This window comes from Thalassophryne amazonica, chromosome 12 (assembly GCF_902500255.1).
Source record: "Thalassophryne amazonica chromosome 12, fThaAma1.1, whole genome shotgun sequence".
Taxonomy (NCBI): Eukaryota; Metazoa; Chordata; class Actinopteri; order Batrachoidiformes; family Batrachoididae; genus Thalassophryne; species Thalassophryne amazonica.
In genome coordinates this window covers 27,706,816-27,721,213 of record NC_047114.1, presented here as the reverse complement: position 1 = coordinate 27,721,213, position 14,398 = coordinate 27,706,816, and the positions used below count along the sequence as shown (strand labels likewise).

General features: G+C 40.4%; 1 protein-coding gene across 6 annotated transcripts in view; it reads right to left on the bottom strand.

Annotated features, from left to right (window-relative positions):
* The window catches only part of st3gal3b (ST3 beta-galactoside alpha-2,3-sialyltransferase 3b), a 198,501-nt gene that overhangs the window by 128,204 nt on the left and 55,899 nt on the right, over positions 1 to 14,398 (bottom strand). For 4 of the 6 annotated variants that reach the window (XR_004563880.1, XR_004563881.1, XM_034182402.1 and 1 more), the window contains 2 exons: positions 1,525 to 1,587; positions 1,048 to 1,089 (listed from right to left, as the gene is read on the bottom strand). The exons of 1 other annotated variant lie outside the window; for it this stretch is intronic. Coding sequence is in view for 3 of the 5 variants with exons in the window: in XM_034182402.1 (XP_034038293.1) it covers positions 1,048 to 1,089; positions 1,525 to 1,587 (105 nt within the window). In the remaining 2 variants the exon portion in view is untranslated. The remainder of the gene's footprint in view (positions 1 to 1,047; positions 1,090 to 1,524; positions 1,588 to 14,398) is intronic. One more of the 6 variants, XM_034182403.1, reaches the window with a different exon arrangement.

Below are 14,398 nucleotides of genomic sequence, written 5' to 3'. Positions count from 1 at the left end.
CTGTAGCAGAAAGAAAGGCTCTTGCCAAGTAAGCAGGCTGTTTTGTTTGTTTTTGTTTTTTACGTGGGAAAAACAAAATGGCAGGGTAAAGGAAACAAGCTTCATAAATGATGAGGTTTTGTGGCAACCAAGCAAGGATACAGAGAAGCCAGCCAAATCAATCTGTTGATTTAAAATGAAGTTAGAAAAGAAGTTAGAGATCACCTATGGACAACCAGTAGGTGTCGTGTGAAGCAGTGAAGCGCGGTAAAGTACAACAAAGATTAAATGATGAAATGAAAGCTTTTATTTGAAGGATATTTCACTTAACTACTGCAGTCTCCTCTTGGACACTCTGACAATAGAGTGATGCTTAAACTGCCTCACACAGATCTTGTTTATTAATTTCCATGTGTAAAATGCCACGATAGTCTCAGCATAACAGCGGGCAACACAAACAGTAAGCATTCGTGGAAAACAGAAAGAGGACAGAATTGCGCCTGTGCTTGTGGATCCCGTCTTCAGAGAAGCTGGGGAAGAAAGATAAAGATGAGGACAATGGGGATGTATGAAGGCTGGTTAGGGGAAGAATCCAAGCACTGCCCTGGAGGATGGGGGGTTTTGCCAAAGCAGCCAAGACAGACATGTGTGTGGATTATGTAGGGAAGCGTTTGGCAGTCAGAGGGAAAGTTGAGGCAGCAGCTTGGGGAGCAGCAGGACTGTACCAATGATACAAATGTTGGTCTCTGGAGCCACACAGTGAAAGGACCAAGATGCCTGCAGGCGTCCTCGCTGCCAAACATTTGTTACTGAGCAGAGACAACAGAGGGCACTGTTGCATCATACTGAAGATTGGTGATGGGAAAGGATACCAAGTAGATTCCTGTCACGGACACCAAATTAATAATAATAAATAAAAAAAATTTTGGGAGCAATCCATGCCAAAAATGAATGCAGAGTTACTGCAAGATTTATTTCTTTTTAAATTAATGTGCATTAAAAAAAAAAAAGAAAAAGAAAAATACTGATAACATGGGTAAGGGTTGTATTTTGGGGCTACGGATGTACCTGAGCCTACTATTCGTCCCACGGTGATGTCCGTTTCCAGCTCTGAAACACAAAAGGGTTAGTTAGCAGCATTTGAAGCCAGTCTGAAGCAGCACTGGGCTTAAATATGAAGCTAAAATAAACCAGAAGACATCGCAGATAGCAGGAGGTGGAGAGAATTAAAAGGTTAGTTGTGTTAACATTCAAATTATAATTTGCAGAGAGATCAAAGCCCAGTGAAGCGCAAAATTAAACACCTCCATTGTGTTTTATTGATGATTATGGCTGTGGAACACCAATTTTACTCAAAGCCTCAATGAGTGAATGAACACAAATGTGCAAAATAAAGACCACAAAAAGCCCCCTGACCAAAACAAAAGGTAAGAAGGGAAAGCAATCATGGTTGAATCAGAAGAGGTTTCCAATTCATTAAAAAGTAAAATAGTTTGCCCAGTTCCCAAGCACCTGCTCAGAACAGTCTGACCAAGTATCATCTACCTGTAATGTTTTTCACTTCAGTCCCTTTAGTCTGCGCTACAGCTGGGGCTTCTGCAACACTTTCTGGAAACAAAAGGGGGTTAAGAAACTGAATAAAGAGGGTCATTAGTATCATTGCAGAGCTGTTGAAACAATGGTTAACCTTGAGGACTGAAAAGAAAAAGAAACTGTGTTTTCAGCCTCAGGTTCTGCAAAGCGCTGACTGTGGGTGCAGACATAAATAAAGACAAAATGCAGATGCAGTGCAACAAATAAGTAAATAGGATTCACTGCACATCTGCTACCACAGCATTTACAAAAGCAACAATACACCATCAATTTAACTTCAACAGCCAACAGAGCTGCACACTACCACACTTAGGCCCCTTTCACACTGGCGTATTCGTAGAGCTGCATATTGTGGCGTTGTGTTTCATTTAAATATGCCCGAAATGCGCATGTACTCAGCCTTTTTCTGTGTTCGTAGATCTGCTTGCAGCTGTGTGTGTTCGCTTTTTAATGTGTGCACAGTCACATGTAGCTCTTGCCGCTATTTAAAACCAGTTCACTCCTGCTGGATGTGCAGAACACATCACTGCGCTGGAAAACAGTGGACTGTATCATGAGGGTTTTACAGTTGCATTCTCCCACGTATGTAGCCAAAGCTGCTATTTTCTGCCTCTGTGGAAGTGTGCTCTGTTCTCTACTGCACGGTGTGGTGCACATCAGAAACAGTCATTTAACGTGGTTATTATTATTATTTATTTATTTATTTATTTTTTGGGTGGATCACTTTCATTGTGTACAGTTGGTGCTCAGTCTGGCTGTGGTAAAGGCTGCTGTGAATGAAGCACTGTGACTCGCTAAACTTTTAAAGCTCTGGTTGCTCCGACCAGGTCCGCTGATGTGATCAGACCTGATTGATCAGGTCGTCTGATGATCGCATCGACATGCAGCGAGTGCGCTTTTTAAAGTGCTTTAAGTGTTTTAAGTGTATTTTAAAGTCACAGCACTTATTCAGGTTTGATCAGACACGGAGAGAAAGAGAGAGAGAGCACAACAGAGGGAGAGAGACAGCGAGCGACTGATCTGCTGTTTCTGGATTTATGAGTCGAGGTTCGATTCCCTGTTCTGAGCACATACGTCCATCAGTTACATCAGCTGTTCTGAGCACACAGAGGCGCTGTGGGCTGCGTGATCCTGTTCTCCAGCTGATGCTCGCACTCAGTTGTTGGATGTGTACATGAGCACCATGTTGCACAGACTTGCATGCAGTAATGCTGTGCTGCGCAGACCTGCTTAAAACTGTATTTTCTGTGTCCAGCGCTCAATGCCGAAGAAAATTAAACATTTAATTTCTTTCATCCTACGCGCATAGCCCTCAACATACTGCTGTGTATGGCGCAAAAACTCAACATAGAGCTGCTAAAAGTGGGCATAGAGCTGCTCAAATCAGCGTAAACGATACGCCACAATACACACCTCTACGAATACGCTAGTGTGAAAGGGGCTTTAGAAACCACAGTAAATGTAGGTAAAGGCAAATGTATGATTGCTAAGAATTTGGAAAATGACACAGGTTCTTCTCAACAACTTTCTGAGTCTAACAGCACAAAGTAGAAGGCTGAGCTCCAGAAAAATGTGATACAGCGATGCATCCTAATACTTCTTTGGCATCTCATGAATAACTAAGTGAAAGTTGCAAGATTATCTAACAACCAAAAGTCAAAGACAAAACTGCAGGGGATCAAGTACTACCGTAATTTCCGGACTACACAGTACACCTGAATATTAGCCGCTCCCAGCAAATTTAAAAAGAAAAAAGAAATTGTACATAAATAGGCTGCACTTGTCTACAACCCACAGGTCTCCACGTTGTAACATGATATTTACACAGAAAGATGTTAGAAAGATTTTAAACTTTTCATAAAATACGTACCACAAATGCTTTTTTTCCCCCTTAAGTGTTACACGTAAATATTGATGCGCACGTCATCCAGTGCGCACGCACCGTGTCTCTGCTCCACATAGAGAACTGAGTAATTTTAACCATTTCTTTTTCTAACTTTCATCGTGTGCAGCCAAGATCGGATGGAGTCTGTGGTAAATGAGACGTTGAGGAGGCGCTGTGATTTTTTTGACTTGTTGTGCCAAGACGGAGAACCGGTTTGGAAGGGTGGGGGAAGAAGGCCCACTAACTCCACTAACTGATCAGATGGCGCAACTCTTGTGCAAAGTGCTGGAGAAAGACTTTTCTTGCCCAACTACCCGCAGGAAGCATTTTGAGCCATCTAAAAAGGTAATTATTTGTCATGTTCACATTGCCATGGCTTGAAAAACAGTTGTGTGTTCTTTCCTTCTTGTGTGCAGCTGTTAATGTATGTTTAAAACAGATTTAAGTTCTTGTTATAATCCTTCAGATAAGCGATCTGCTGACATCACCACTCGCTCTGTTCACTTCATTACTCCACTTGACGAGCTGCACATCGTGTTGGCGATTAGATCGCGCTACGTAGCACGACATTTGTGTGTGAATGAACATTTCGAAATTCTCTGTGCACAATAGCACGCACCGGCGCCCCTCTCGCGTCCCGTCTGGACCCGTTAAAGACGAGTTTACTCTCCAGCACGACACAGGTCGTGCTAGTGTGTGCATCAATGTATATAATGTATGTATCTGGACTTATGAAAAAGCCTGTAAAAAAATCAAGTTGTAAAAGCCACAGTGTTCAAAGTGTGTGAAAAAAGTAGCGGCTTATAGTCCGGAAATTACGATAATCATAATTTTCGCCACTGGCTGCATCTTCTTCATCGTCATCATACTCCACCACACCTTTTTAACCTTTAACTGCTGCCTGTAAATTCTAGTGCTTCTTGAGGGTTCCGTCACACCAGGAAAAACTGATCAGAGGCCGCAGTGCAACTCAATTCAGCACAAACATGTGCAATCACCTTGCTATCATACTGCAGCCACAAATCTCTGAAATAAGCACATAGAAGATGGCGACCTGGTCTTCCAACCAGATGGTAATAACACAGCAAAAGTTAGCAAATACGTGCAACCTGTATGCAATATACAGTGAATGACAAACCAATCAGCAAACATCGCAATTTTGTTGCAGTCTACATGCAACCATTGGCTTGAGGGCATTTATCCTGGATCTCAATGCCAGTACCCTTGCAGCTGTTGAGGTGACAACTCCATATCACATCACTCCAGACTGTTCAGAGTTTTCTTGCTTTAGAGGATTAGGAACTTGCAGTTCCACTGGCCATTGTTCTGTATTACAGAACAAGAATAATGTGGCACAGGCAGGCCAAGCAAAAGGAAATATTCTGATTAACTGTGGGTGGGTTGCAGGTGCATGAAATAAATCATGGAGGAGCTAAATATTTTATGTTCCTCCCATTTTCTTACCATGAGCCGTTTACTCACATACCACATCCAATTTGTTCTAACAATGTTCATTACGAACAACCACATTGCAACACATGCTCACCACATTCTCACTGCATCAGTCCTGTACTTCTCGATACTGCGCTTTTTCAGTCATTCTGCAAGTTATTGAGTCCACATGTAGGTTCATTAACAAACCAGAGTTAGAAAATCCGGTCTACAGGCAAATGTTCCAGTGTCTAAACACACAGAAATATGCTTTGTCCATCCATCTGTGCATGTACTTTGAAGTGAACCTCGAATGTGGATGACGTGTAGTAGTGGGTTCAGATCATGTTATAGCTCAACTGCATATTGCTCATAGGTGTAAGGTTGGTGACTGGTGGCAGACTGACTCAGACTGGTTGTAATGTGTTGGAAATCTGTCCATCTTTAGAAATTACACACTACAATTATTGGCAACCTTCACCAATCTGTCAGAGTGACTACAGTCAGATTTGGAAATTGACCATTTGGAGACAGGTTGCCTCCCCCCAGGCAACCAGTGCAATTGCCTTGTGAGCAGAAGTAACTGCCTGGATGACGAGCATGCAACAACCCCAACTTAGGTACAAGTGCCTGGCAGCAACATGATTCACTGCAATCACCTGACAACCACCGCGTTTTTCCCTCATAACAAGGACACTGCTGTCCCATTTTTACTTTAGTGTGACTGACACATGGACATTTTAAATTATTCATGTCAGGTTATGATCAGGGGTGGATTAATGTTGGCTTTGAAACACCATTATAAATCAGAGGGTAGCTTTAAAAGTGCCAGGTTAAAATACTGTAAACAACACTTCCTACCATCTCTATATTATATTTAGGGAATAACCCTGTTGTGTCTGATTTGCAGATGTTCATGCTGGTTATATGGTCGCATATTGAGCTTTACTGGCGACGCGTTAGCGGAGCTGGTAAAATGAATTTTTGCAACCATATAACAGCATGAACGTCCGCAAATCAGACACAACAGGGTTATTCCCATTCTAATCTAATTCTATCGTTTGCGCGGTTTATTTTTCTGTAAGTAACTCGGTCAGCGAGGCAGCATCGCTCCAACAGCGGTCAGGGTGCGGAGTAATCCAATCAAGTGTGAAAATAATCCATATCAATACTTTCGTATGGTAGCTTAAAGTCACCCATTTCAGCAGTGGCACACAACTTTCTCTCGCTCTCAGCTAACAGCACCATTACGACATCTGCGTAGCAGCGCGCACAGCCGGTGTTCTGTCGAATTGTGTGTCTCGTCACACAAATCAACAGTTCCACGTCCCAACAATATTGCGCATGTGCAGTTGCGCGGAGGGCTGGCCTGTCGACAGGAATGACATCTCGTAAGAACACAGGTCAGGGCGCGTGGAGTAATACATCTAAATGTGAAACGGTCAAATATTTGCCACCATTACCCCGATATTATACGGTCTGAAATCTCATACGATTAACCAATCAGATTTGCGGAAAAAATGTAATTGGATTAGAATGTATAATATATGGGATCTATTCCCTCATGTGGCCTTCTGTGTGGATTTTGCATGCTCTCCCCATGTTTGTGTGGGTTCCATCTGGGTGCTCCAGCTTACTCCCACATCCAAAGACATACAGGTTAGGCGAAGTGGAAACTTTAAATTGACCGTACGAGGTCTGTTAGAAAAGTAACAGACCTTTTTATTTTTTGCAAAAACTATATGGATTTGAATCTTGTGTGATTGCATCAGCCAAGCTTGAACCTTCGTGCGCATGCGTGAGTTTTTTCACGCCTGTCGGTTGCGTCATTCGCCTGTGAGCATGCCTTGTGGGAGGAGTGGTCCAGCCCCCTCATCAGATTTTCACTGTAAGGAAATTGGCTGATCGACTGCCGCTTTGCTTCATCAAAATTTTTTCAGAAAGTGTGAGAGACAGCCAGGTGGAAACCATTTTTTCATTGATGTGGCAAGCTGAATTATTTTTTAAAATTATGTGTCCGCGGATTTCATCATGGGAAAGGGGGCGGGGGTGTTAGAGTTGTACTCTTTAACGCAGTGGTTCAAATAAGCGTATTAAACAGCATTGCGCCTGTGCGTGCTCCGTGACACAGACAAAGTGAAAGTTCTAAAAGTTGCTACATTTAGCTAAGCTTCGCACAGGAGCCACACAGCGTCACCGCAGCAACCAACCAGTCCCGCTTTACGACAACTGTCACAACAGCCAGGCTCCGCGGATCCAAGGAAACTGATTTGTATCTGTAACACACAGATCAGTGTCCGTGGACTTATAAAACTTGCATTATGTCGTAAAAAAAAAAAAAAGAACGCTTTGCGATAAGCATTTTAAATACTCAGTAACGATCACGATTAAAGTGTCATCCGGGAGCATACAGTTTCAGCTTGCCACATCAATGAATGGAACCACACTGCCATCTAGTGGATATCCAGTGTGCGTGTGTATTTGTGAATCAGTCGGCATTTGTTTGTGGATCTGTGTTCGCGAAAAGAATGTCTCAAAATGACGTCGCAGAGGAAAGCGATGAATGCGTGTAATTGGTGATCCACAAATGCTGAAACTCAATTCACAAATACAATTTCCAGTTTTACAAATGTAATTTTTTTTTTTTTTTTTTCAAATTAAGTTTTATATTTGCAAATACAACATTATTTGCAAAGACCAATTTACAAGTTACAAATATGAAATTTGCATTTGTGGATATCTGAACACATTTGCAAATCAATGATTATTTGTAGATCACCCTGTGTGCATTTACAAATATTAATGAGACAATTTTAACTCCATATTAATCTGTGTGATCCCCATAAGACCGAAAGCCATCTGAATTTTCCAAATGGTTTCCACCTGGCTGTCTCTCACACTTTCTGAAAAAATTTTGATGAAGCAAAGCGGCAGTCGATCAGCCAATTTCCTTACAGTGAAAATCCAATGAGGGGGCTGGGCCACTTACAACCAAAACTATGATACAAGTACATACACTTTTTTTCCTGTATATTTGACACCCTTGACCATGAAAACATACCACTAGAACTTGGAATCACTTTTATGTCTTTATTAGTTGAAAAGTTATTGTATAAAAACAATTTTTCGGTAATGGTGGTTTTCTTCTGGCTCCGGCTCCATAACATTTGAAGCTACATCAAATCTGATGACACCTTACTGAATCAGTACGGATTCAGCTACAATGTGGTGTTAGTTGTGCATCTCTAGCTTCATTTGTCACCTCACACTGACACATTTTCTATTTTCCCTATATTTTTGCATATTCTGGATCACCAGATCCGGAATCCGGATCCGATCATCACCAAACTTTGTTGTTTGATAGAACATTTGACTATGTTACACCTTAATTTTTTTCAAGCCTTTCTGCCTTGTTTTTGTGGAGTTAGAAACTAGAATGTCAAAATTCCCCCTATCCCGCAATGGTGAAGAATCCTTTAAAAAAATTCCTGGATCCGGATCGTAATCCGGATCACCACTAAAATTTAATCACTTGTTCCTCTTGTCATTTCCAACCACTCCACAAAATTTCATCAAAATCCGTTCAAAGCTTTTTGAGTTATCCTGCTGACAGACAGACAAACAAACAAACGTGACTGAAAACATAACCTCCTTGGCGGAGGTAATAAAAGTTCATACATCCTATCCACCATGATAAAAAAAAAAGCCTGAATGAAACATCACACTGCTGGAAATCGCCCCCAAATTAATTAATTAACTAACTATCAATCGTGGTGGCTAAATTAACTCTAATTTTGCCACAATTACCAAAAATAAAAATGTAGTATTTTCGTATATTTATTAAATTAAGATTACGTGCATATAACCTCCCAAATGGCCTCAGCTAACTATATACAGTATAACTTGCATATAATGGATGTAAATGTATGTAAAGAACTAGAAGGACTGAGTGCAAACCTCCGCCAAGGCCATGGGGTCACTGACGCCATAACATCTACACGCCGTGGAATCAATGAACCTAAAAAAGTCTAACAATGTACAATGCTCAGTAGTAAAAAAAAAGTTTCATCTGCTGTGACTGGATAGCATGTATCCTTAGCGCATGGCATCACAGTTTATTGCAACTTGCACCTTTCCCAGAAGCTACTGTCATCTGAGCATTGATATTGCATGTGCTTACAGACAAAAACAAGACAAAATTCAATTTATTATTCAACTAAACTGCAAATATATGAATTTTTTAACATTTATGAAACACTTCTCTACATAAATAGCAGTAAATTCTGAAATAGAACTATTTTTTAAGTGTTGCATGTGCTACATAATGAAGTGCACCTTCTATATATTGAGTGAAGTGCACCGAAGCAGAATATATGCGACAGTAAGGTGCTGATGTCAGCCTCTGGGTTTTCCGGATCCTAGGCATGAGTCATCAACACCTGGGAGTGGGTTTTGCACCTTGTGTACTTTGTTCAGTGATGTGCACTGAACCAGAACTTAACCACCGCTGAGTATACTGCTGACTCATCACTTTGCTTTTGCTAAGTGAAGTAATCTGGATAGTGATATTCATTGCCACTAAAATATAATAATGCCAAATGATAGTCCATCTAATAAATTCATTGTGCTCCCCAGCCCTGTATAGTTTGTCATGAGGGATTTCCTCTTTGCAGTGTGTTGTATTTGACATCGTTTACTAACAAGGCCATAGGGTCACTGACCCTAAAGAGATTCCCTCCTTGGCACAGTGATCTATTCAACAATTCAGTGTTACAACCAAAACTATGATACATACACTTTTCTTTCTTTTATATTTGACATCCTTGACCATGAAAACATACCACTAAAACTTGGAATCACTTTTATGTCTTTATTAGTTCAAAAGTTATTGTATAAAAACGATTTTTCGGTAATTGCGGTTTTCTTCTGGCTCTGGCTTCATAACATTTGAAGCTACATCAAATTTGATGACACCTTACTGAATCAGTACAGATTCAGCTACAATTTGGTGTTAGTTGTGCATCTCTAGCTTCATTTGTCACCTCACACTGACACATTTTCTATTTTCCCTATATTTTTGCATATTCCGGATCACCAGATCCGGAATCCGGATCTGATCATCACCAAACTTTGTTGTTTGATAGAACATTTGACTATGTTACACCTTAATTTCTTTCAAGCCTTTCTGCCTTGTTTTTGTGGAGTTAGAAACTAGAATGTCAAAATTCCCCCTATCCCGCAACGGTGAAGAATCCTTTAAAAAATTCCTGGATCCGGAATGTGATCCGGATCACCACTAAAATTTAAACACTTGTTCCTCTTGTCATTTCCAACCACTCCACAAAATTTAATCAAAATCCGTTCAAATCCTTTTGAGTTATCCTGCTGACAAACAGATAAACAAACAAACAAACAAACCTCGACCGAAAACATAACCTCCTTGGCGGAGGTAATTAGTTACAGCCAGGAGGTGCTGAACGACCTACAGGAAAATCCCCAGCTCCAATTAGGGTGACATATTTCCTTGATTAAATGCCTGACCTTGAATCTGGACCTGCCTCATTTAATGACCCGATCAAAACTTCATCTTAAAAAAAAAAAAAAATGTCTGCCTTAAATAAGCGACAGACATTATGTGCATTAAAAAGATAACATTTGGTCAAGACACTTTTTTTTTTTTTTTTTTTTTTTTTTTTTTTTTTTTTTTTTTAAGTCCACTGCAGAGTGGTACCTTAAAATCCTAAAGTTCAATTTATGCTTCTCCAGCTCTGTGGCCAGGCAATGACGTAGACCTGCGTGTGACTATTTATGCAATTTACAGGAGGAACAGTGTTTTTTCTGGATTAATTTGTCTCTCAATAAGCTCCACTTCTTTATACAATCATCAACCCCCAAACCAACAGTACATGTAATTTCCCTCCATGAATTGCAGGTCATTTGAGCATCTTTTTCTGACTCAGTGTTGTAAAAATGGTCATATTTGCGGATTTATTACAAAATCTTTTAAAATATGATGGGAGAGGATGGAATGAAAAAAAAAAAAAAAGAAATCACAGCCCTTTGAAATCTCTGATTTGGCAGCTGCACGGGGTCTCAGCCACGTAAAGGGCTCTGATGTAAAGCTCTTTGGTTCGCCACACCCAGAGATATGTGTGAAACTTCACACTATATTACAGTGCAGGCAAGAAGCAGCATTTTGTTAATAAATCACCAGCCTTGAATTACACCCTGCCTTGTTTAGGTACCATGTCTGAACACAGTTTGAAAAAAAAAATAATAATAATAAACTGCCGCACTTGTACTGGTACCCACTTTCCTCAAATCGGCGAGTGTAACTGCTGAAATTCATTTCGTACCTCCTGTTACTGGCCACGTCCAGAGTGCTGTGACCGGAACATGCAAGGGGCTTTTAATGAAAAGACATTTTGTCCAGTGCGAGCGAAAATCTGTTATACAAAATCTGTTATTGCATGGAAAACTATACAATTTTAAACTGTTAATGTTTGTTTTTAAAGCTGTAAATGGCATTGCACCTTCTTATTTATGTGACCTGTTAAAAACACACAACCCTGTCAGAGCACTTTGGTCTGCTGACCAAAACTTTCTGGAGGTTCCCAGGTCCAGGTCCAAACAATGGGGTGACCATTCTTTTGAAGTAGCAGGTCCTAAGTTGTGGAATGCATTACCTCCTGAACTGAGGTCCATTAATAGCTCGCCTCTGTTTAAAGCTAAGTTAAAAACATACTTGTTCAGGGCAGCTTTTTGCACATAATTGCTTTGACACTTTGTCTATTTTTATTCTATTTTGGATGCTCTTATTGTGTTTTTCGTACTGTTCTTTTTATTTTATCTCTAGTTGGTGCTATTGGAAAGCACTTTGGTTCAGTGAAAACTGTTGTAAAGTGCTATAGAAATAAAACTTGATTGACAAAAGCACTGGAACTTTTGCTTTTGTCTGGTGACTGCGAATATCGATTTATACGATGACAGTTTAGGTGGGTTTTACTGTATAAGTCTCAGTGGACTACATGTCGCATAGCCTCTCAAACTATTAAAAAGAAACGTGACATACTCTGGAAAATATGTTACTTTAATTTAACCGCATCTGTGTCTGGGGGTCAATCATTCACCCATTACATGTGTTCTAAAAAAAAAAACCCAGCAACTCGTTTCCAGTCCTGGAATTTTAGCAAAATGGGGAAAAGAAAGAAAGAAAGAAAAAAAACAAAAAATCACATGTGACACCAGTGGAGCAACTAGACACCATCCATTTAGAAAGAGAAGAGCTTTGCAATATTCAATAGCAATTATCCCGTTGTCACTCACAGGGAAATCATAAACGATGTAGAACGTGGAATTTCCTGTGGCGTATTGGGGATATTCAGGGAATTTGTTTGCCCACTCCAAACAAAGATAATGAAATATTATAGAGAAGGTAATGGCCAATCAAGGTAAAGCGTTGCAATGCAATTTGTATTCTTTCCACGCACCAACACTTCAAAAAGTTAATGACAAGTTAATGATGAAGCGTTCCCAGTAAATGCACTCAACTGGAGGCAGAGGTGTCACTGCTACTGGAGTTTCATGCCTTTTAAATTAAATCTCCTGTCCCCCTCTGCTGGTGTGTAATAGCTATAACAGGTTTTGAGTGCAGAGAAAGGATGGTCTCAGCATGCATCACATCAGGCTTTATTAACCTACAAATAGAGGACCGAGCCGAGATGTGTATACGCATCATTTAATAGAGGATAGCTCAACTGTTCTAGACTTATATGACCCCAATGAACAACTTGGGATATGTGCCAAAATCTCTATCTGGGACTACCAGCCTGAAAATGACCATGCCCTTTTTTGTCCCGAATGTTATTTCTGCAGCAACTACAGATTTTTAAAAGGTATTTAAAATGTTCAGAATAATCAATACATGTTTGGCAGGGTCATAAAAAAATGCAAAAATTTCTGTTTTGATATTTTAAGAGAAAATGGCTAAAATAAGTGTGTCAAATTATTACCGTACATCAACACGAAACTAATATTTGCCAAATATAATGGAATTTTATTTTCAGTCATACTGTTATCAATGGAACAATCATTTAAAGTGAAAAATACAAACCAAAACTTGTTTCTTTAGCAGACATCAGTGTCTAGAGATCTCAAATTTTTTAAAGATTATCAGGGAAATTTCCCAAAAGCCACTAACAACTTGGAAACCACATGACTTTTTCAAAACACATACAGTGAGGAAAATAAGTATTTAAACACCCTGCGATTTCGCAAGTTCTCCCACTTAGAAATCATGAAGGGGTCTGAAATTTTCTTCTTAGGTGCATGTCCACTGTGAGAGACAATCTAAAAAAAAAAAAAAATTAAGAAATCACAATGTATGATTTTTTTAATAATTTATTTGTATGTTACTGCTGCAAATAAGTATTTGAACACCTACCAACCAGCAAGAATTCTGGCTCTCACAGACCTGTTCATTTTCCTTTAAGAAACCCTCTTATTCTGCACTCTTTACCTGTATTAATTGCACCTGTTTGAACTTGTTACCTGTATAAAAGACACCTGTTCACATAATCAATCACACTCCAACCTGTCCACCATAGCCAAGACCAAAAAGCTGTCTAAGGACACCAGGGACAAAACTGTAGACCTGCACAACGCTGGGATGGACTACAGGACAACAGGCAAGCAGCTTGGTAGAAGACAACTAAATATAAAGCGCCTTGGGGCAACTGTTTGTTGTGATTTGGCGCTATATGAATAAAATTGATTTGATTTATGATTATTTATTAGAAAGTAGAAGAAACACAAGATGATTGTCAATCTCCCTTGGTCTGGGATTCCATGCAAGATCTCACTATGTGGGGTAAGGATTATTCTGAGAAAGCTCAGAACTACATAGGAGGACCTGGTCAATGACCTGAAAAGAGCTGGGACCACAGTCACAAAGATTACATTAGTAACACATGATGCTGTCATGGTTTAAAATCCTGCAGGGCAGCAAGGTCCCCCTGCTCAAGCCAGCACATGTCCAAGCCGGTTTGAAGTTCACCGGTGACCATCTGGATGATCCAGAGGAGGCATGGGAGAAGGTTATGTGGTCAGATGAGACCAGAATAGAGCTTCTGGGAATCAACTCCACTTACCATGTTTAGAGGATGAGAACAAACCCAAGAAAACCATCCCAACCGTGAAGCATGGGGGTGGAAACATCATACTCTGGGGGTGCTCTTCTGCAAAGGGGACAGGACGACTGCATCGTATTGAAGGGAGGGTGGATGGGGTCATGTATTGCGAGATTTTGGCAAACAACCTCCTTCCCTCAGTAAGAGCATTGAAGATGGGTCATGACTGGGTCTTCCAGCATGACAATGACCCCAAATACACAGTCAGGGCAATTAAGGAGGGGCTCCGTAAGAAGCATTTCAAGGTCCTGGAGTGGCCTGGCCAATCTCCAGACCTGAACTCAATAGAAAATCTTTGGAGGGAGCTGAAACTCCAACCGTG